The sequence below is a fragment of the Oryx dammah genome, unplaced genomic scaffold (assembly GCF_014754425.2).
Source record: "Oryx dammah isolate SB20612 unplaced genomic scaffold, SCBI_Odam_1.1 HiC_scaffold_27, whole genome shotgun sequence".
Taxonomy (NCBI): domain Eukaryota; kingdom Metazoa; phylum Chordata; class Mammalia; order Artiodactyla; family Bovidae; genus Oryx; species Oryx dammah.
In genome coordinates this window covers 122,276,945-122,298,892 of record NW_024070211.1, presented here as the reverse complement: position 1 = coordinate 122,298,892, position 21,948 = coordinate 122,276,945, and the positions used below count along the sequence as shown (strand labels likewise).

At 34.9% G+C, this 21,948-nt stretch overlaps 1 protein-coding gene across 1 annotated transcript in view; it reads left to right on the top strand.

Moving 5' to 3' along the window:
• The window catches only part of NCKAP1 (NCK associated protein 1), a 109,417-nt gene that overhangs the window by 48,500 nt on the left and 38,969 nt on the right, over window positions 1-21,948 (top strand). Inside the window, exons 10-17 of the mRNA XM_040227761.1 lie at window positions 2,024-2,080; window positions 4,859-4,955; window positions 5,035-5,141; window positions 5,869-6,001; window positions 9,552-9,633; window positions 11,246-11,304; window positions 18,328-18,473; window positions 20,339-20,471. Of these exons, the coding sequence (XP_040083695.1) occupies window positions 2,024-2,080; window positions 4,859-4,955; window positions 5,035-5,141; window positions 5,869-6,001; window positions 9,552-9,633; window positions 11,246-11,304; window positions 18,328-18,473; window positions 20,339-20,471 (814 nt within the window). The remainder of the gene's footprint in view (window positions 1-2,023; window positions 2,081-4,858; window positions 4,956-5,034; window positions 5,142-5,868; window positions 6,002-9,551; window positions 9,634-11,245; window positions 11,305-18,327; window positions 18,474-20,338; window positions 20,472-21,948) is intronic.

Here is a 21,948-nt window from a genome sequence, read left to right as displayed (position 1 = left end):
ACACTTGGTAGCCTTTATAAAATCTTTTGAAATTAGGAGTATCTAAAATATCTTGGGGTCTATTGGACGTAAAAATATTGAATAATTGGATTGGATTTGTCAGCTTAATGGAAGTGAAATTCATCTACATTTATTTCATATCTGATTCAATAATGTCCTAAATGAAATTCAGATTAAAAAAAATCTATTAGTTATTAAAATGTAAAGATATGTCTAGTACTGACAGTTTAAGCCAGTATACCATCTCAGATTTTAGTATGTATATGAAGTACCTGGGATGTGAATTAAAATCCAGGTTCCTGGGCATCACCCCTAACCTCCGAAATCCCCTGTATCTATATTTTGGAAAGGTAAAGAAATCTGCCCTTTTCTCCTACTGCCTCCCCCTGGTAGTTTATTGAGGTAAATTTACAGACAGAAAAATGCATAAATTTTAAATGAACAACTCAACAATTTTCCGTATGAATACTCCTGGCGACCACTTAGATCAAGATACAGAATATTTCCATTGTCCCCAGAAAGTTCTCTTGTGCCTCTTTCTGGTCAGTACTGCTACCCCAGGTCCATTTTCCCCTAGCCTTCACAGGTGATCTCTGTTTTGATTTCTGTCGCTGTAAGGGATTCTGACATTCCCATGCAGGTAGTCTCTCAGCCATAGTGTGAGAAACAGTACCCTCTGTATTTTTCAGCGCTTAGTTCACTTTTTATTTTAGATGGTGGAGTACCTGGAAATATCCTATGTCGTTGTGAGCTTTGTCATTTTCAAAGTGATTCAGATCAAAAATCCTGAAACTTATGTCTTAGCATATTGACATCCTCTCTGGGGAATTATATTTAAATATATGTAAACACTTAGAACCAGAGTTTCTGTATATTGAGTGAGCGTAAGGTATATATGGTACAGATAAGTTTAATGGCTTTATGAAACCAATTGTCTTTTCATTATGCCTTTTTTTTTTTTCCTCCTGGCCACTCCACATGACTTGTGGGATCTTAGTTCCTAGACCAGGGATTGAATTGAGACCCACCACAGTGAAAGCACCAAGTACCAACTACTGGACCTCTTGAAATCCCTTTGTTATGCTTTTTCTGTGTTAAATTTACCATTTAAGAATTTCTGTATTTAAATTTGAAAAGTTTTAATTTTTTTTATTAAATTGTGAGTGATCCAATTTAAAATGTGAATTATAGTAATTAACAAGTCAGACCATAAGTGTGAAAACTCATCATTTATACAGGTCAGTGGTTACAGAATAATGACATTTGCTTGAAGAATACACAGATCTTAGCATACTTAATTTAGAAATTGAAGTTCTTGGTGTAAGTGGTTAGGAAGATAATTTTTCTTTAACATTTTAGGAATTTTGAATTTTTACATATTTAGTAGCTAGGAAATTAGCATATCTTTATTAGAGTTTATTTTATAGATGGCATCTTTAGACTGTTTGCTGCTTCTATTCAGTGTCTTCTATTTTACATGTTTTTTAATTTGAAAAAAATGTGCTTTTTTAAAAAATGGTCAGTAAAAATCACCCATAGGTCTATCCCTTAAAATAATTTAAAGTAATCAAATGCTTTCCTGCTCCAGTTTTCTCCACCACAAAATTTCTGTTCCTAGTATATATGCCTTGAGAAATTTTTTTATGCTTATGAGGTAACGTAAAAAACCAAAAGTAATAGCTTTGTCAGCACTTGCAGTTTTTGGAAATCACTGTTAATTATTTTAGAAGTATAATTTAGTGTCCCTATTTGAGATTTAAGAAAATGAAAGTCTTCTTTGTAAATTTAATTTTACTGAATTTTAATGTAATATAAGATTTATTATTTTAGGAAGAGCTGATGGGGTACTTAAGGTGTTCAAAATGATGTGGGTAGACTTCTTCCATGTATTTCCAGTTTGAGAGCCAGTTTTTCTTGTTGATAATAAGACATTTTTAGTTGACTAGTATTTGACTAACTTGTTTTTACTGTTATTGACCAAATTAAGATTAACATACTTCCAATTTTTTTTTTTGGCTCATAGCTATAATAAGCGTATTAATGACATAAGAGAATGCAAAGAGGCAGCTGTGTCACATGCGTAAGTGGTTCTAACTTATCTGTGAAATTTAATCAAGAATTCCTTTCTTAAAGCATTATTTTGTTGAAGTGAGTGCAGATTAATGGTGTGTAAGATTTGGCAGTAGAAGTAGGGGACTTCCAATCAATGAGAAACATGTTTATAACTCTGTATCTAGTCATCTTGGTATTAGTATGATTTTTAATATTAGTATATTTTTAATATTTTTTAAGTGTTAGCATGCTCTTAGGGAATACCATACAGAGGAATTTATTTTGGTGTCGTTCATTTCTCTTATTATTCCTATGCTCTGGTACCAATACTTGGGAAATTATGATGATTTTTGTACTACTTCATGTGCACTCCCCCCAGTGGTATTTATTTTTCAAAGTATGTAATCCCATACCTTTCCCAAATATTAGTAAATATATTTTATTAGAAAATATATAGATAAGTTAAACTAGATATTAGTGTATTTAAAATGTTTGAACAACTTTTCAATTTTCCCATGAAATAATTTGGTAATTCATTTACTTACTATATGGTATACTTGTATAGAATATCTTTTTTAGTAAGTCTAGGTACAGTAGAGATAACACTATCTGATCCATCAGTATTTCTACAAGGCAGAGAAAACATAACACCACAGTTACAGGTGAAAATATAAAACTACAAGAAGTTTTAGAATTTAGGCTTAGGCTGTAACATTGATATTAGGAATTTAAATTGTCTTTATTTATTGCTAACTATAGTATATTATTTCCTCATGCATTTTTTTCACTCAAATAAAGTGCTTATATTATTATAAAATCAGTCTCTAGTACAAATAACATGCTTTGGAGTGGGTTAGAATTCCATTCCAGGCCTGATTATTCATATGTTAAACCCTTGGCAGATATATGGTGTCACAGCTATCTTTTATAAAGGTCTTTTTCCCCTACATTATATAAAAGTTATAAGTAGTGAGCAGCAGTAATTCTTAGCATTCATTAACATGTGCCAGACATAGTGTTTATATCTTCTCTTGATGGTAATACTCCTTGCAGCAACCCTGTATAGTACAATAATCAAAACATTACCTACTTTCTATTTAGATACTATACCTGATGAGTCTACTATTTTCAGTAAGTAGAGAGCTTGTCATTAGAATTATACTAACATTGTAAAAGTACTATATGTTAGATAACATGAAAGATACATCTTGAGTCAGGTGTCCTCATCCCTGTTCTTGATGAGAGTCTGGAGCTTAAGAGAGGTAGAACCTAAGGTCACATAGGTAAAGGTTGGATTTTAGTGTGTCTTCAAAATTAATCTGTGGGGTCAGAGTTAAATTTCTCGTGTTGCATATTTCTTCTCCTTAGGCTTTTGGCATATAATAGTGTTGTTCAGTCTCTCGGTCGTGTCCAACTCTTTGTGACTCCGTGGACTACAGCACAGCCAGGCTTCCCCGTCCTTCAGTATCTCCTGGAGTTTGCTCAGACTCATGTCCGTTGAGCTGATGATGCCTTCCAACCATCTCAACCTCTATCACCCTCTTCTGCTCTTGCCCTCAATCTTTGCCAATATCAGGGTCTTTTCCAATGAGTCAGCTCTTAGTACTATAGGAGCTTCAGCATCAGTCCTTCCAGTGACTATTCAGGGTTAATTTCCTTTAGGATGGACTGATTGGATCTCCTTGTATTCCAAGGGGTTCTCAAGAGTCTTCTCCAGCACCACAGTTTGAAAGCATCGATTCTTTGGAACTGCCTTCTTTATGGTCTAACTCTCATATCCATACGTGATTACTGAAAAAGCCATAGATTTGACTATACAGACATTTGTTGACAAAGTGATGTCTGTGCTTTTATAATATGCTGTCTAGGTTAGTCATAGCTTTTCTTCGAAGGAGCAAGCGTCTTTTAATTTCATGGATGCATTCACCAACTGCAGTGATTTTGGAGCCCAAGAAAATAAAGTCTGTCACTGTTTCCATTTTTTCCTCATCTGTTTGTGGGGTGGCATTTTTTTGCAACTGTCTAAAGTTTAAAACTTTTCTGGAATTATTTATATTTTGAACAGTATGAGGAGTTGGAATATTTAGAATATTCTTTGATTTTTTTTGTTAATTTGTGAGAATAAATTTTTTCTAATTTGTATTTTATTTTTAAGATACCCAGTACATGAATATTTATGATTATCCTTTCCTCATCTTTCTGTTTTTGAACAATAGCACCAAATAGATTTCATCCCAGTACCTTAATGAATATAGCTTTGATTTAGTCAGTTTTAAGTCCATAGGGTTGCAAAGGAGTCAGACACGACTCAGTGACTAAACAATGATATATTTAATAGCAATATACTTAATAAATGAGGATACAGATAATCAGATGTTTATTAAGTTATTTTTATTGATTCTACATGGGAGTGACAAAAATGTATACAACAAAAAAGTGCTTACTTTTAAGGATTTCACAGTCAATTTTATAGAGTTATGGGCTATATGGTACTTAACTGGCAGAAATTCTTCAGGATTAGACATCTCTATATTGGGAAATACTTTTTGAAGAGTTGGTCTTGAAGTTTGAGTAGGATCGTGATAGGTAGAGAGAAGTGAAAATAGTTACCATAGCAGCACAAGAAAGGCAAAGATAAAGACGAGATTGAAAAGTCATTTAATGACAAACACGTAGAAGATATTTTTAAGGGTTTCTGTTTCCTAAGAAAACTTTGGAAGTTGACTCTGAAATGATGTTAATTAATTGCCAGTAATAAGTTTAGTAGAAGCAGATAAACTCTAATGGTGGTTGTGTTTTCCTATAGTGGTTCAATGCACAGAGAAAGACGCAAGTTTTTAAGGTCTGCACTGAAAGAATTGGCTACTGTCCTCTCTGATCAGCCTGGCTTGCTAGGTCCTAAGGTAATTGATTTAATTCTTGTTTTGGCTACAACAAATGTGCCACATTAAAATTAAAAAAAATTTTGTTCTTATCTGTCAGGCACTTTTTGTTTTTATGGCATTATCCTTTGCCCGTGATGAAATTATCTGGCTACTTCGTCATGCAGATAACATGCCAAAGAAGAGTGCAGATGACTTTATAGATAAGTAAGTTAGCAACATTAAAAAAATATATTTTTTGTATATTTGATTTATGGACTATGGAATTTGAGGACTAAAGTAAAATTATTTTGAAAATCTTTTAAGGCTTTTCATATTTGTCATAATGGAGGGAATATTTAATATATATTGTTAGGTGATATGAATTAGAATGCAGAGTCAACTTTAGCTTTGAATTAAGGCTTAAATGTTTTCTCACTAGTACTCGAGGTTGTTGCAGAGGTATGTTTTTGTGCTATAGTATTTCTTATAGGATTCATGTTTCAGAATTATTTATTACACAAACATTTGAATAACAATCCTAACGGAGTTACAGCTGTGTCATTTGTAATATATTTTTTCTTATTTCAGTCCATAGTCCCGCAACAGAAATTAGATAAATGAATCAGAGAAATAATAGCATACAGAAAAATCTTGCTTTTTCCTAATACTCTAACCTTCTTTTAGTTATGACTTTTTAATGATATATTTATGAGATGTCCTAATTTTATTTTTATTTTGTATTTTCCTTTATCAGTTTTTTTATTCTTGCCTTTTTTTGCTTTCCATGGTTTCTTTTTGTATATGAGATAATATAAAAAAGAAAGTAGTTGACATTAAATATTTAACAGTGCTTTTTCTAAGGGAAAAACTTGATGTAGCAATATCAAAGGCAATTCATATTTTCCTTGATAGTGAATTTAATTTTTGAAATGTTTTTTCTTAAATAAAAAAGGCACATTGCTGAATTAATATTTTATATGGAAGAGCTTAGAGCACATGTAAGGAAATACGGACCTGTAATGCAGAGATATTACGTGCAGTACCTTTCTGGCTTTGATGCTGTTGTCCTCAATGAGCTTGTGCAGGTAAAACCTCTGATAGCATTCTCTTTTGTTTCTTATTTCCCTCCTTTCCAATAATTGATTTGTTTGCTCAGTAAACGTTTACAAAAGTAATCTTTTGTCTCATGGTGAAGTCACAATGGTAAATAAGTCATGGTCATATTTTGTCAAGGGTATCATTATCTAGAGCAAAGAAAACATTTAGTTGTATTCCAGTGTGATGGGCATTATGCTTAAGGGTGTATAAAGCTTAAAGTGAACACATGCAGGGAATAATTCTTTATCTTGGTGGGTGGAGGTGTACAGTAACCAAATTATAGAGGATCTTGCAAAAGAGGAGGTTAGTCATAAATCAGATTTAATATTTAGGAAAATCACCCTGGCTTAGTGTGGATGAGAAATTACTGGGGGCCACATGAAGAGGCAGAGAGAGCAAAAGACTCTTGAGAATCCCTTGGACAGCAAGAAGATCCAACCAGTCTATCCTAAAGGAAACCAGTCCTAAATATTCATTGGAAGGACTGTTGCTGAAGCTGAAACTCCAATACTTTGGCCACCTGATGCAAAGAACTGGCTCATTGGAAAAGACCCTGATGCTGGGAAAGATTGAAGGCAGGCGGAAAAGGGGACGACAGAGGATGAGATGGTTGGATGGCATCACCAACTCAATGGACATGGGTTTGGGTAGACTCTGGCAGTTGGGGATGGACAGGGAGGCCTGGCGTGCTGCAATCCATGGGGTTACAAAGAGTCAGAACGACTGAGTGACTGAACTGAACTAAACTGAATCTAAAACTATTGGTTTTCCCCAGAAATAACCATACTTTGAAATCCTCATTTTCTTTCAAACCTACCTAAAAATGCAAACAAGAAAAAAACTGTTCATGTAATTGTTTACCCTGAGTTACAAACAGCTTACAGTTTACTATCCTAGTTTATTTCTTCTTTTATCCACTAGATGGAGCTCATACGCTTCCTTTCTAGAATGTCTGTAAAAAGAAGGAATAGAAAAGCTGCTTTTATCCAAAGCAAAGTGTTAGTGCTTTGCTGCAGTTGTTTTTTAAAAACTTTTTATTTTATATTGTAGCATAGCCAGTTAACATGGTAGTTTCAGGTGAACAGCAATGCAGTTTTTGCTTTTTTAAAAATTGTTATTATATACCAGATAAACCAAAAGCTACTGTGCTATCACAGTCTAAAAAGTAAATTAGACTCCTGGCTTTGTGGCATTTTGAAGTTTGCTATGACTAACTGGATATTTATTAATAAATTTTACAGATTATGTTAAAATATTAAAATTTTTAAGCCACTCCGTGTCTTTTGTGTCTTATGTTATTTTAGCAATACTGAGAAAATTTTAGAAAAGGCAGAGGAACCAGAGATCAAATTGCCAACATCCTCTGGATCATGGAAAAAGCAAGAGAGTTCCAGAAAAACATCTATTTCTGCTTTATTGACTATGCCAAAGCCTTTGACTATGTGGATCACAATAAACTGTGGAAAATTCTGAAAGAGATGGGAATCCCAGACCGTGTGACCTGCCTCTTGAGAAACCTGTATGCAGGTCAGGACGCAACAGTTAGAACTGGACATGGACCGACAGACTGGTTCCAAATAGGAAAAGGAGTATGTCAACACTGTATATTGTCACCCTGCTTATTTAACTTATATGCAGAGTACATCATGAGAAACGCTGGGCTGGAAGAAGCAGAAGCTGGAATGAAGATTGCCAGGAGAAATATCAATCACCTCAGATATGCAGATGACACCACCCTTATGGCAGAAAGTGAAGAGGAACTCAAAAGCCTCTGATGAAAGTGAAAGAGGAGAGTGAAAAAGTTGGCTTAAAGCTCAACATTCAGAAAACGAAGATCATGGCATCTGGTCCCATCACTTCATGGCAAATAGATGGGGAAACAGTGGAAACAGTGTCAGACTTTATTTTGGGGGGCTCCAAACTCACTGCAGATGGTGACTGCAGCCATGAAATTAGAAGACGCTTACTCCTTGGAAGAAAAGTTATGACCAACCTAGATAGCATGTTGAAAAGCAGAGACATTACTTTGCCAACAGAGGTCCGTCTAGTCAAGGCTATGGTTTTTCCAGCGGTCATGTATGGATGTGAGAGTTGAACTATAAAGAGGGCCGAGCGCCGAAGAATTGATGCTTTTGAACTGTGGTGTTGGAGAAGACTCTTGAGAGTCCCTTGGACTGCAAGGAGATCCAACCAGTCCATCCAAAAGGAGATCAGTCCTGGGTGTTCATTGGAAGAACTGATGCTAAAGCTGAGACTCCAGTACTTTGGCCACCTCATGCGAAGAGTTGACTCATTGGAAAAGTCTCTGATGCTGGGAGGGATTGGGGTCAGGAGGAGAAGGGGACGACAGAGGATGAGATGGCTAGATGGCATCACCAACTCGATGGACATGAGTTTGAGTGAACTCCAGGAGCTGGTGATGGACAGGGAGGCCTGGCGTGCTGTGATCATGGGGTCGCCAAGAGTCAGACACAACTGAGTGACTGAACTGAACTGGGAAAATTAATTTCTTATTTTTCTGAAACAATATCAGCAGCAATACTGATATTAATGTAATAATTGACATTTATCCATAGTATATTAACAACTCTGAGGGAAGATATAGTGAAGAAAAAAAGACCTTATGTAACTTGATCACTATCGCACAGTTCATGAGTACATGAGTAATAATACTTTCAAAAAACACTATTTAAATGTGTTAAATGTCTGAGCTTTTTACCACCTGCAAGTACAGTGTTTACATGCATAGTTTTTTAAACCATTTGCCAGGATTTAAATTTAGAACTAAGATAACTTGTTAAAATAGTTCATTGTAATATTAGTTAAAATGGTAACTTTTAAATTTTAATTTTAAAATTGTGGTAAATATGTATGTAATTTTAAAGTTATCATTTTAACTATTTTTAATTGTACAGTATAGAACTCTGTGTGCATTTACATGGTTGTACAGGTCTTACTGTTTTGAAAATTATGCTTTTTGTGAGCTAATAAGCATATACTTCTTAAAAAAATTTATCATTTAGCATCTACTTCAGATATAGTTTTTTAAATATTCACTTTTTAAGCTATTTTCAGAGGGATTTTTTTGGTGCTAATTTTGTTGAGGCAAAATTTATACACGATAAAAATCAATTGTTTTTAGTGTACTGTTTTAATTTGGACAGCTGTATACATTCATGTAACCACTACCAGTCAAGATAAGGAGCATTTCCAACATCTAGAAGTTTTCTTGTGCAACTTTGTAGTTGATTCCCTCTCTAGATCCTCAACAACCCCTTGACTGCACTTTTGTCACTTTTGCCTTAAAAAAATTTTTTTTTTCATGTGAATGAAATCATCCTTGTTTTTTATTTGTTTCAGTTAGTATGTTTTTGAGTTGATCCATGTTACTGTGTGTATAAACATTCCATTTTTATTTATTGCTTAAAAACATTCCAACTATGGATATATCAGTTTATCCACCTACTAGTTGATGGACCTGTGAATTTTCTCCCAACTAAATGTTTTTACCATTTTTATCACTTCTTTGTTTTTCAGAATCTTTCTGTTTGCCCTGAAGATGAATCAATCATCATGTCCTCTTTTGTTAACACCATGACTTCTCTAAGTGTAAAACAAGGTAATAAGTCTTTTAAATTGAAATGTATTTTCTTGCCATTAGGTTTTCAAATTCTGTTATTGAGGAGAGGACTTAGCAGTTGGTTTTTAAAGGATTACTTATCTTACTTAGGAGCATGTTTAATCTCTTCTCTTTGTTTGCTTGAAGCAAAGATTTCAAAGGTGGATGTGTGGTGATATTTATAAGAAATATAGCTTGACATTTCTTCATATTCAGCTGGAGGCAAAATGGTATTTTTGAGGCAAAAAGGTATTTTGTAATTATAAAAAAGAAAAATGAGCACCCTATATCATAATAAAGTTTATATTATGGTCCAGGCATTACCTTTGACAGTAATCAATACCATTAATGAAATGATTAATCTGGGCAAGCACTTTATATATTTTATCTTATTCAATCTTCATCAATATTAAAAAGCTGTTAATTACTTTTAGTTGACACGTTTGGAAACTTAAGGCTTAAGGTTAACCTTTCAGTTATTCAACATGGTTTGCCCATACTTTTTAACAGATACTAAGTTCTTGAATAGGAACTTAAGTTCAGATCTGTCAATCTCAAAAGTTGGGTCATATAATAGGCTGCCTTTCCATTAGCTGAATATTCCTCCATTCCAGTAGACTGATATTTTAGTTTTATATTCTTTAAATAAAAAATATCAAAAACCTTAAAAATTTCTGAGTAATAAATTTATTTTAGTTTTATCCATCTTAATATTGATAAACATAACTTGATAAATTGATAACTTGATAAACTTAGAAATTGATAAGTTAAACATACTTAACTTATGTAATGAATCCACTATAAACTTGCCTGATGATATTTGGTTAAAATAAAGTTACTTTGTGGATGCTTTCCAAAGTTTCTGTTCATAGGATTCCTCATGCTCTGTTATAGGTACTTTTGAGTTGACAGGTAAGCGAAATGAGAATCACGGGGTTTAGAGAGAAGTCTGTACTTTACGCTTCTCTTAGCACAGCTGCCTCATCACCTTTATAGGATATGAGAATTATTTCACTCTTCGCTATCATTTTTAAATTGTGATAAAATAGAATTTACCACATTACCATTTTTAAGTGTACAGTTCAGTAGAGTTAAGTATATTGACATAGTTGTGCAATAAATATTCAGAACTTTTCATCCTGGGAAATTGAAAATGTAGCTATAAAGTAACAACTCCCCATTTTTCTTTCCACCCAGCCCCTGGAACCACTATTCTACTTTGTTTCTATGAGTTCAACTATTCTAGATACTTCACATAAGTACAATATTTGTCTTTCTATCACTACCTTATTTCACTTAGCATTCCCTCAGCATGGCATCAATGACATGACATCCATGTTACAATATTTGGTCCCTTTTTTAGGCTGAATAATATACCATTGTGTGTATATATTATATTTTGTTTATCCACTGTTGATAGACTTTTTGGTTACTTCTGCCTTTTGGCTGTTGTGAATAATGCTGCTAATAAACATTGGTGTACACAGGAACATGGGTGTATTCTTTTCTATATATGTCCAGAAATGGAATTGTCCTAGCCCTTAAATTTTAAAATGTGATTTAGGTTATTAAAATATTAATTAGCTTTGTAATCTTTTTTCTCTTACTGTAGTTGAAGATGGGGAAGTATTTGACTTCAGAGGAATGAGATTAGATTGGTTTCGATTACAGGTAAGAATAACATTAATTTTTATCATCATTGTTTGTTATTGAATACCTTAGTTAACATGAGAGCATAACTTAATATGAAAAAATATTCCTTGTATACCTATTGAAAAGACTTCTTTTGTGTTGTTATAACTAACATAGTCTTTACCTCATGGAAAAAACTTTTTTTAATGGAGATATAATTGACATGTAACATTATATTAGTTTCAGGTATGCAGCAGTGATTTCAGTATATATGTGTATTTTGAAATGATCGACAATAAATCTAGTAAATATTCATCACCATGTGTAGTTAAAAATTTTATTTTTTCTTGTGATGAGAATTTTTAAGATTTACTCGCTTCAGTTCAGTTCAGTTCAGTCGACTGCTCGGTCGTGTCCGACTCTGTGACCCCATGAATCGCAGCACGCCAGGCCTCCCTATCCATCACCAACTCCCGGAGTTCACTCAGACTCACGTCCATCAAGTCAGTGATGCCATCCAGCCATCTCATCCTCGGTCGTCCCCTTCTCCTCCTGCCCCCAGTCCCTCCCAGCATCAAAGTCTTTTCCAGTGAATCAGCTCTTCGCATGAGGTGGCCAAAGTACTGGAGTTTCAGCTTTAGCATCATTCCTTCCAAAGAAATCCCAGGGCTGATCTCCTTCAGAATGGACTCGTTGGATCTCCTTGCAGTCCAAGGGACTCTCAAGAGTCTTCTCCAACACCTCAGTTCAAAAGCATCAATTCTTCGGCGCTCAGCCTTCTTCACAGTCCAACTCTCACATCCATACATGACCACTGGAAAAACCATAGCCTTGACTAGACGGACCTTAGTCGGCAAAGTAATGTCTCTGCTTTTGAATATGCTATCTAGGTTGGTCATAACTTTTCTTCCAAGGAGTAAGCGTCTTTTAATTTCATGGCTGCAGTCACCATCTGCAGTGATTTTGGAGCCCAAAAAAATAAAGTCTGACACTGTTTCCCCATCTATTTGCCATGAAGCGATGGGACCAGATACCATGATCTTTGTTTTCTGAATGTTGAGCTTTAAGCCAACTTTTTCACTCTCCTCTTCCACTTTCAAATATATGATACAGTGTTGTTAACTATAGTCACCATCCTATATATCACATGAAAGACAGTGAAAGTGTTAGTTACTCAGTCGTGCCCAACTCTTTGCAACTCCATGGACTGCAGTCCAACAAGCTCCTCTGTCCGTGGGATTTTCCAGGCAAGAATATTGGAGTGGATAGCCATTGTCTTTTCCAAGGAGTGTTCCTGACCCAAGAATTGAACCCCAGTCTCCTGCATTGCAGGTAGTGTCTTTATCATCTTTATTGTAACAGGGAAGCCCATGTTGTTCAGTTGCTCACTTGTGTCCGACACTTTGCTGTTGCAGCAAGCCGGGCTTCCCTGTCCTTCACCATCTCCTAAAGCTTGCTCAAACTCATGTCCATTGAATTGGTGATGCCATCCGACCATCCCATCCTCTGTTGTCCCCTTTTCCTCCTGCCTTTAGTCTTGGCCAGCATCAGGATCTTTTCCAGTGTGTCGGCTCTTTGCATCCGGTGGCCAAAGTATTGAAGCTTCAGCATAAGTCCTTCGAATGAATATTCAAGGTTGATTTCCTTTAGCATTGACTGCGTTCGACTTCCTTGCAGTCCAAGGGACTCTTCAAGAATCTTCTCCGATAGCACAAATTGAAAGCATCAATTCTTCAGTGCTCAGCCTTCTTTATGGTCCAACTCATCACATCTGTACATGACTACTGGAAAAACCATAGCTTTGACTAAATGGATTTTTGTCGACAAAGTAATGTCTCTTCTTTTTAATAGGCTGTCTAGCTTTTCTTCCAAGGAGCAAGCATCTTTTAATTTCATAGCTTCAGTCACCATCTGCAGTGATTTTAGAGCCAAAGATAATAAAGTCTCTCACTGCTTCCATTGTTTCCCTATCTATTTGCCATGAAGTGATGGGACTGGATCCCATGACCTTAGTTTATTGAATGTTGAGTTTTAAGCCAGCTTTTTCATTCTCCTCATTCACGTTCATGAAGAAGCTCTTTAGTTCATTTTCGCTTTTTGCCATAAGGGTGGTGTCATCTGCATTTCTGAGGTTATTGATATTTCCCCCCCACAATCCTGATTCCAGCTTGTGCTTCATCCAGCCTAGCATTTCGCATGATGTAGTCTGCATATAAGTTAAATAAGCAGCGTGACAGTGTATAGCCTTGATGTACTCCTTTCCCAATTTGGAACCAGTCTGTTGTTCCATGTCTGGTCCTAACTGTTGCTTCTTGACCTACATACAGGTTCTCAGGAGGCAGGTAAGGTGGTCTGGTATTCCCATCTCTTGAAGAATTTTCCATAGTTTGTTGTGATCCACACAGTTAAAGGCTTTGGCATAGTCAGTAAAGGAGAAGTAGATGTTTTCCTGGAATTCTCTTGCTTTTTCTGTGATCCAACAGATGTTGGCACTTTGATCTCTGCCTCCTCCACCTTTTCTAAATCCAGCTTGTACATAGATTTAAGTACTGTTGAAGTTTAGCTTGGAGGATTTTGAGCATGACCTTGCTGGTGTGTGAGATGAGTACAATTGTGCAGTAGTTTCAACATTCTTTGGCGTTGCCTTTCTTTGGGATTGGAATGAAAACTGACCTTTTCCAGTCCTGTGGCCACTGCTGAGTATTCCAAATTTGCTGGCATATTGAGTATAGCACTTTAACAGCATCATCTTTTAGGATTTGAAATAGCTCAGCTGGAATTCCATCAGGTCCACTAGCTTTGTTCATAGTAATGCTCTTCAGGATGCATGTTTTATTTATTTTGTAACTGGAGGTTTGTATCTTATGACTGCTGTACCCATTTCACCTACCCCTGACTCCCTGCCTCTAGGAAACACCAATCTATTGTCTATATCTGTGAGTTTGGTTTTTTGTTTTGTTCATTTTGGTTTGTTTTTGTCATTTTAGATTCCACGTGTAAGTGAGAGATCATATGATATTTGCCTTTCTCTGACTTCTTTCATTAGGCACAGTACCTTCAAGGCCCATCTATATTGTCACAAATAGCAAGATTTCCTTTCTCTTTTCATGGCTGATTAATATTCCTAGTTATGTATGTGTGTGTCCCACAGTTTTTTATCCATTCATCCATCAGTGGACACTCGGGTTGTTTCCTTGTTGTGATTATTGTAAATAGTGCTGCAGTGAACAAAGGGACATAGATGTCCTTTTGCATTAGTGTTTTCCTTTTCTTCAGATGAATGCCAGATGTGGAATTGCTGGAGCATATGGTAGTTCTCTTTATAGCTTTTGAGGAACCTTTGTACTGTTTTCCATAGAGGCCGCACCCATTTCCGTTCCCACCATTAGGGTTAGGGTTACCCAACTCTCTTTATATATTACCTTTTTTGTAATAGCCATTGTAACAGATGTCAGTTGATAATTAGTAATGTTTTAAGTAACTTCCCTGAAATTGCAGAGCTGATTAGTGGGAGATCAGGGAAGAATACTTGAGATACTACCACCTCCAAATATTAATAGTATATATTATACGTTATTTTCTTCCAGTTAAAAATAAAGTTTAGAAATTAACATTTTCTTGTTCTAAAAAACTCTTATAAATCGTGTGTAAGTCATGCTTATTAAATGACAAAATAGAATTACTGTGCCAAAAGATATATACACATTAAAAAATTTGAAAGTCATCATCACAAAGTTTGAACTGTTTTCAGCCTCTTACTCTCAGTTTGTGGGAGTTCCTAAACCAACATTTATGTTCAGAGAATTTTACAGATTTAAATGCCTTTCAAATTAACCCTTATTGAATACTTCCAGAATTATTAGACTTACTCATTTGAAAAATTCACTTGAGAATTTTACCTTTGTCTGTTGTCATACAGCAATGTATGAAGCTTTAGAATGAGCATTAGGGGTACAGAATTGATATATCCCTTTGTGAGAATGTTTTGTTTTCCCTTAGCTTATAGATAGAACACTCTAATGACATCACTCTCTCTCTTCACATCATCTTCCTTTTTTGTTTATCTCTTTGTCCAAATTTCTTCTTTTTATAAAGACACTTCATACTGGATTAGACTCCATTTTAATTATCTAATTTTAACTTATGTCTACAAAGACCTTATTTCCAAATAAAGTTACATTATGAAATATTAAGGATTATACTTTCAACATATCTTTTTGGGAGAGACAGTTCAACCCATAACATTACTCTTAATCATGATTAGGACAAACAGTCACTCAACTCCTTTCTGTTGTGTATTCGACTCTCACTTTATAGTGATAATAGGTCAAAACATACCACGGATGAAAGTAATGGGACATAAAACTAAGCGTTAACTAGGAAAAGAGGACAAAAATGCAAGGTAGAGGGCAATGTCCAGAACCTAGGGTGTTTGCATAGATGACTAAGAGCAAGTCAACTGTTAGGGTTTCAAGATCACAGACTAGGCTACAGGATGCGGGAGATTAAATCCTGTCAATTTATATAGTTGAGTATAATCCTCATTTGGATAGTTTATACATCTGGCTTTAGAGACAAGACATAAAAGACAGGAAAAATTAAATAGTTTAAAAGCTTAAGTTATAATGACAGTATGATTATCAGTACACTGACAGAGTATGATTATCAATTAATTACAGTTTTCTTAGGAAGGAGAAAGTTTTTTTTTTTCAAGTGGAATTACTAATAATGGCCTTATAGAGAAAACAGCTTGTTACCCACACACTGAAAGATGGGTCAAGTTGTAGTAGGAGAATCACTTACACAGGAAAGGGCAAGAAAAGAGCCTTCTTAATATAAAATATTACTACAGGAAGAAAAATATCTTCACAAAAGATATGAATGATCTGCGTTTGATGAGTGATCTGGTAGAAGGATAAGAGTTACTAGGTGTAAGTATATGGCCAGAGAGAGATGTAGGGCCCTGCATGTATCACTTCTTGAGTAGAGCAGGGCTAGAAGAATAAGCCTTTAAGGGAATGTGATAGTATGCTTTGTTACCGTCACTGGCATCTTTGGAGTCTTAAAAGAAGAGTTCTCCTTCTCTACATGTATTCTCTGCCATTTTTTCTCTTCCTAAATTAGGATCTCATTCTGCTGTTTGTTCCATTAGTCCCTTAAGCATCTTCAGTCACTCATTTTCTTCTGCCTTCTAATTTACTTGGGTAGTTCATATTTTAGACTTTTATTTAAACCAGTTTTTTTTTCTTTAATGACGTGTGTTTCTTCTTCCACTGTTGTCATGCATTTCAATGAGTTTTAAATTGTCTCATTTTGTCACCATCTTGTTTCATCTGAATTTATTTTCACAGTGGTACTTTAATTCAGAATTTTTAAGATTATTCTCAGTTAGTGGAAGTCTTTATTGAACTCATGGCGACTACTGGTTCCTCTTTGTACTTTAAAGCTGATGAAAGGTAAATTATACTTCCGTTAGACTTAGTTTGTGATGAATGTCCACAATACATCTTGCCATTAGTGTATTGCCATCACATTCTTTATTCTCTCCCTTTTTCTGGTAGAAGACACAAACACCAAATTATAGAACTCTGCTTTGTGATGGGCCTGCCTTAGTGAATGGTAACTTCATCTGTGTAGTGACCTTTTCCCACTGGAGAGACTGAGATTTGACTTTTATCTTACTTAAAAGGCAATAATTATTTAGTCTCTTACTGTTTCATGGATACTAGCAGAAGACCTGCGGCTCCTGGCTTAGAGACAGAGAACTTAATTCACTGCACAGGAAGTACCATGAGCATCCAGATATATACATTATTTTTCCCTTGCTTTCATGTCTTTTGGGGGTAGTGCAGAGAGACCCGGATGAATGCTGTGTATGCATTGGGCATGTCTTAAGCTAAGGAGGACTGAGTTTGAGGAACCCTCTGTTTTATCATCAACAGTAAGCATATTTGCTCTTTGTTCCAGAGGGACACATTACTTTATTTCTCAAGTTTGGTAGCTGTAAGGCCTGGAGAAATGGCTGAGATAGTGAGTGGTCTGGGCTGTGCTTTTTTGGCATATCCAGCAAGGTGTGTACACACACGTGAGATTCATGAAGGAATGTCTCCCAAAAGCCAGGACCGTGGCCATCAACCATAATTTTGTGTTGCCTGCCACATCTAGTCATTCCCTGAGTAAACACTTGAGCTTTACCACCCTAGGCCATCTCATAATCCTGTCTGGGTTGTTACCACCACTGCCTCCTAAGAATCTCTGCCTCCTGTTCCCTCTCCACTCCTCTCTGTTTCCACCTCAGCATAGAACAATCTTTCTAAGCAGTAATTATCCATCACATAGACTCTTTGGTGATTTATCAAAAAGTTTAAATTCTTCAGCGTGATATATGGTGTTTATTCTGTAGGCATCCCTCGAATTGTTCTCCTTGCTTGTGGAATGTCTACCACCCAAGGGCAGGTTTTGCTTTCAGTGAGTTGGTACCCCTTTAGTGGAATTTCTTTCCCTCACAACCTGTCCTGATAGTTTTGGTTAAGACCTGTCACCTTTTTTATGAACTTAACACTAATTTTACCACCTTCAGAAGGCTTCTCTAGAATACATCAATTAGTACAGTGTGTTATGCTCACCAGTTTTTAATGATTCAGTATAATCAAAAACTTCCCTGAATCAACATGTGCAGTACTTAAGTTTCATCTTAACTGTTTTGAATATGTGTTTTCTCTTGAAGTAAGTCGAAAACTTCTTTTGCTAGGGACACCATGTGACAATTCATTGTTTTATATCTTTGATATGTAGCTTCACTTACTTTAGGAGTTCAAGCTGAATGATCCATGTATTAGATTCTGTTTTAGGAATAGTATTTCAGTTTCCTTAAAGAAATTCTTGATAGGAATTTTAAGTTTGAGTCACTGTAGACAATTTTTAAAAGATGATGTTCTTAATAAACTTTAAATATTTTTCAATAGTGGGCATTTTTTCTTTCTTTTTTTTTTTTCCTGTAAACTTGGTCTATACCTGAAGTCATTACCTAAACTACGTTTGTTCCTTTCTTTACTTTTTCAGGCATATACGAGTGTCTCTAAGGCTTCACTTAGCCTTTCAGATCACAGAGAACTTGGAAAGATGATGAATACAATAATTTTTCACACAAAAATGGTAGATTCCTTGGTGGAAATGTTGGTGGAAACATCAGATCTCTCCATATTTTGGTATGTTGTAATTTTCTTTAAATTAGACTTTGAAATTTTATTATTCAAAGATATGTTTCTTGATTACATTAGTGTGGTGCTTAAGACAGTTTAATAAGAGATTCTAAGAATAAAGGGAATAGAGAACAACCTGCCAGTAGTGAAGTTTACTATGATGGGATTTTAAGTCTGTTTTTAATTGTCTATAAGAGCACATCTTACTGATGTGAATTTGTTTTTTACACTTTCTTTGAAGAAGTGAAGAACAGTCACTTCAAATTGTGTCATTAAGGGAAAAACAATTTGGATTGGGGTCGAGTAGAGCAAATGTTGGAAATTAAATTCCACGTGGTTTCACTCTGTAGTATTAAGTTAGATATTAATATTGTGATAATGTGGTGACAGTTCCCTCCACTGTGCTCCACTCTCTTTTGCTTCTATTATAAAGTTCTCTTGTTATTCTTAGTAGCTTGCAGCTCCTCCTTTTCTCCCAACATTATGTGGTTCTTGAAGGAGGTCAAGTTTTTGTTTCCTTAGTGTCTTAACAGAGTAAGTACTTAATAAGTATTTCAATGAATAAGTGAACTTGATTGTGATAAAATTAATAAACAGTGGTGTCAGGACTCAAACTTAGTATTCTGATTTCAAAGCCGTACAGTGTCCACTGTTTCTGCTTCTTGATCTTTTTTCCTTTAGGGAAGCTGATGAGAATAGCCTGGTAGGTTCCTTTAATTCTAAAATAGTCTCAGTGGATAGTGATAGTAGTTTCTCTGCATTGAATAGAGATCATTTTGAAAAGCTTGTAATTAATTTTGTTTTGTGGAGAAAACCAATCTACACTGATTTTTGCAGTTTTTAGTGGGGCTTTAATTAGCAGTTTTACAGAAGAAATCCAAATTACTTGGCAGGGAAGACATAAGGGATCTCTTGAAGGAACTCAGGAAATACAGTTATTATGTAACAAGTTTGTAAGAGTTTTAAGATTGGAACCCTATCCTATTGTCTGACCCAGAGGCTACCTTGAAAAGAAAATGTAACATTTTATGTTTAAGTATTTTTGAGCTATATATTGTAAAAGAGGGATACAACAATTAGAAAGTCCTCTTCTGGGAACTTCTTTGGTGGTCAGTTGGCTAGGACTGCATACTCCCAGTGCAGGGGACCTGGGTTCTATCCCTGGCCAGGGAACTAGATCCCACATACTGCAGTGAAGACCAGAGACAGAGATCCTGCGTGCTGCAGCTAAGAACCAGTACAGCCAAATAAATTAATTTCAAAAAGAAAAAAATAAATTCCTCTTCTCTTTCCTGGAAATAAGGCACTTTGAATAATATTTAAAATTTGCAAATTTTCAGTCATTTAATTAATTTATATCATAATTGCTCTTAACTACATTCTTACTTTGTCACATTCAAAATAAAGACGTTTACTACTTCTGTTTTATTTTTGCAAGATGTATTAAATCTATATTTTATCACCTCATATTCTTTTAGATTTAACATCTCTTCAATCTGGAAGTAATTTAAAGTTGATGGTGTATTATTGTTTAATTAACAGTATTTTTCTTAGTGGTACATAAAATAATGGTGTTTCTTACAATTGATAGTGACTTAGCTTTGATGACTTTTGATGCTGTAAGGTTTCAGTGGTATATATTCAAATGCCGTAGATATGGTTTATTTTCTCTTTATTTTAAAATGTGTTAATGTTATATAAATAATATTTTATAACTCTGAAATGGTTATTTATATGTAAGAGAACTCTTTGGAAAAATAACTTTTCCTATGAGAATGCTACAGTTGGTAATTTTCATTTACTTGAGTGAAACTAACTTTAATTTTAACTATAAAAATTGTGATTCTGATTTTTAATTTGTTTCCTTACAGTTTTTATAGTCGTGCTTTTGAGAAGATGTTTCAACAGTGTTTGGAGTTACCCTCTCAATCAAGATACTCAATTGCATTTCCACTACTTTGCACTCATTTTATGAGTTGCACACATGAACTGTGTCCAGAAGAGGTAATTTCAAGTATTACTGTGATTAATGTAGTATGCAGAATAAGCTACTCCAAACATACAGCTGACCAAATGTTCACAAAGATAAAGACTCACAAAGTCATAATTACCTAACCTACTTTCCCACCTAATATATCTCTATGCAGAGTCAGAAGAATGCTTGATTAGGCATATGATGTAATATTTATTTAAATGATTGGATAAATACAGGTACATGTTTCTAAGAACACATCATAAAATCACTTGTTGTTCAGTCACTCAGTCGTGTCTGATTGTTTTGATACCCCATTGACTGTGGCCCATCAGGCTTCTCTGTCCGTGGGATTTCCCAGGCATAAAGCCACTTGGAATTAACCTTTATTAAAATAAATAGTGAGTCAGGCATTAATATTTATGGTAAAGTTATGTATAATGAGTGATTTTTATATGCTTAGTTTTCGTCTGAAATGCTCATTGAAAATACTTGCAAATTGAATGGAGACATTACTGACTAAATATAAGCATTTCAAAGAAGAATTTCACTCACTTGTTAATATAATAGATATCATAAGCAAAATTGAGATTTGCCAGTGTTTGTAAGAATTCACATACTGGCACACACAGTTACTAAGTAATTAAAGTACTCTATAGTTTACACATACCAAGTATCTATCAAAAATGTACTCTCAGTATTTCTTCTAATCATCCAAAAAGAAAAATAACACTTAGTGAGTATGGTAAGGATATATTAAAATTAAATAGTATTTAAAAAAATAGCTTAGTGTTGAATCTTTTTACTTAGAACTACAGAACTTATAGAAAATAAACTTACAAAGAGCAGTAGCATTATCTTTAAGTATTAGGTACTCTCTACTGCAGGTTGGTTTTCAATAATCCTACAGGAAATTTATTAGGGAGTGCTTTTAAGATTAATTAATACCTGTGAGATGATATGACACCACCAATTTTAATAGATCTAAAGATTTTTTTAGAATGAAAGATTTTTCCTCCTAATCATGATACCTAAGATGTATTGTAATGTAATGTGTGATGTAAGATGTCAGTTTCTTCCTCACTGTCATTTCTTCACATTAATTACTCATCATGTCCTCTTAATTTTATTTGTGTAATATAATTTCTTGACTCCATTCTTTACTTTCCATTGCTGTAGTTCAGCTTTTCAAAGGTTTTCATATCTACTCCTAAATAATTTTTCTTCCTTCAATATTTTAGCCTTAAAGACAACCACAGTGCCACTAGAGTGCCTCTTTCCTACTTAAAGTAGCATTAGAGTTCTCCATTGCATATGGAGAAGGTAGAAACTTCTCAGGCATTGAAAATCCTCAACAAATCTCCATCCCCATTGTTTGGTTTTTTTTTTCCTTTCCTTTTGTCCTTTGCCTTTAACGGGGAAAGAAAAAAGTATATATATGTATGTATATATATGGTGGTGGTTTATTTTCTAAGTCATGTCCGACTCTTACAGCCCCGTGGACTGTAG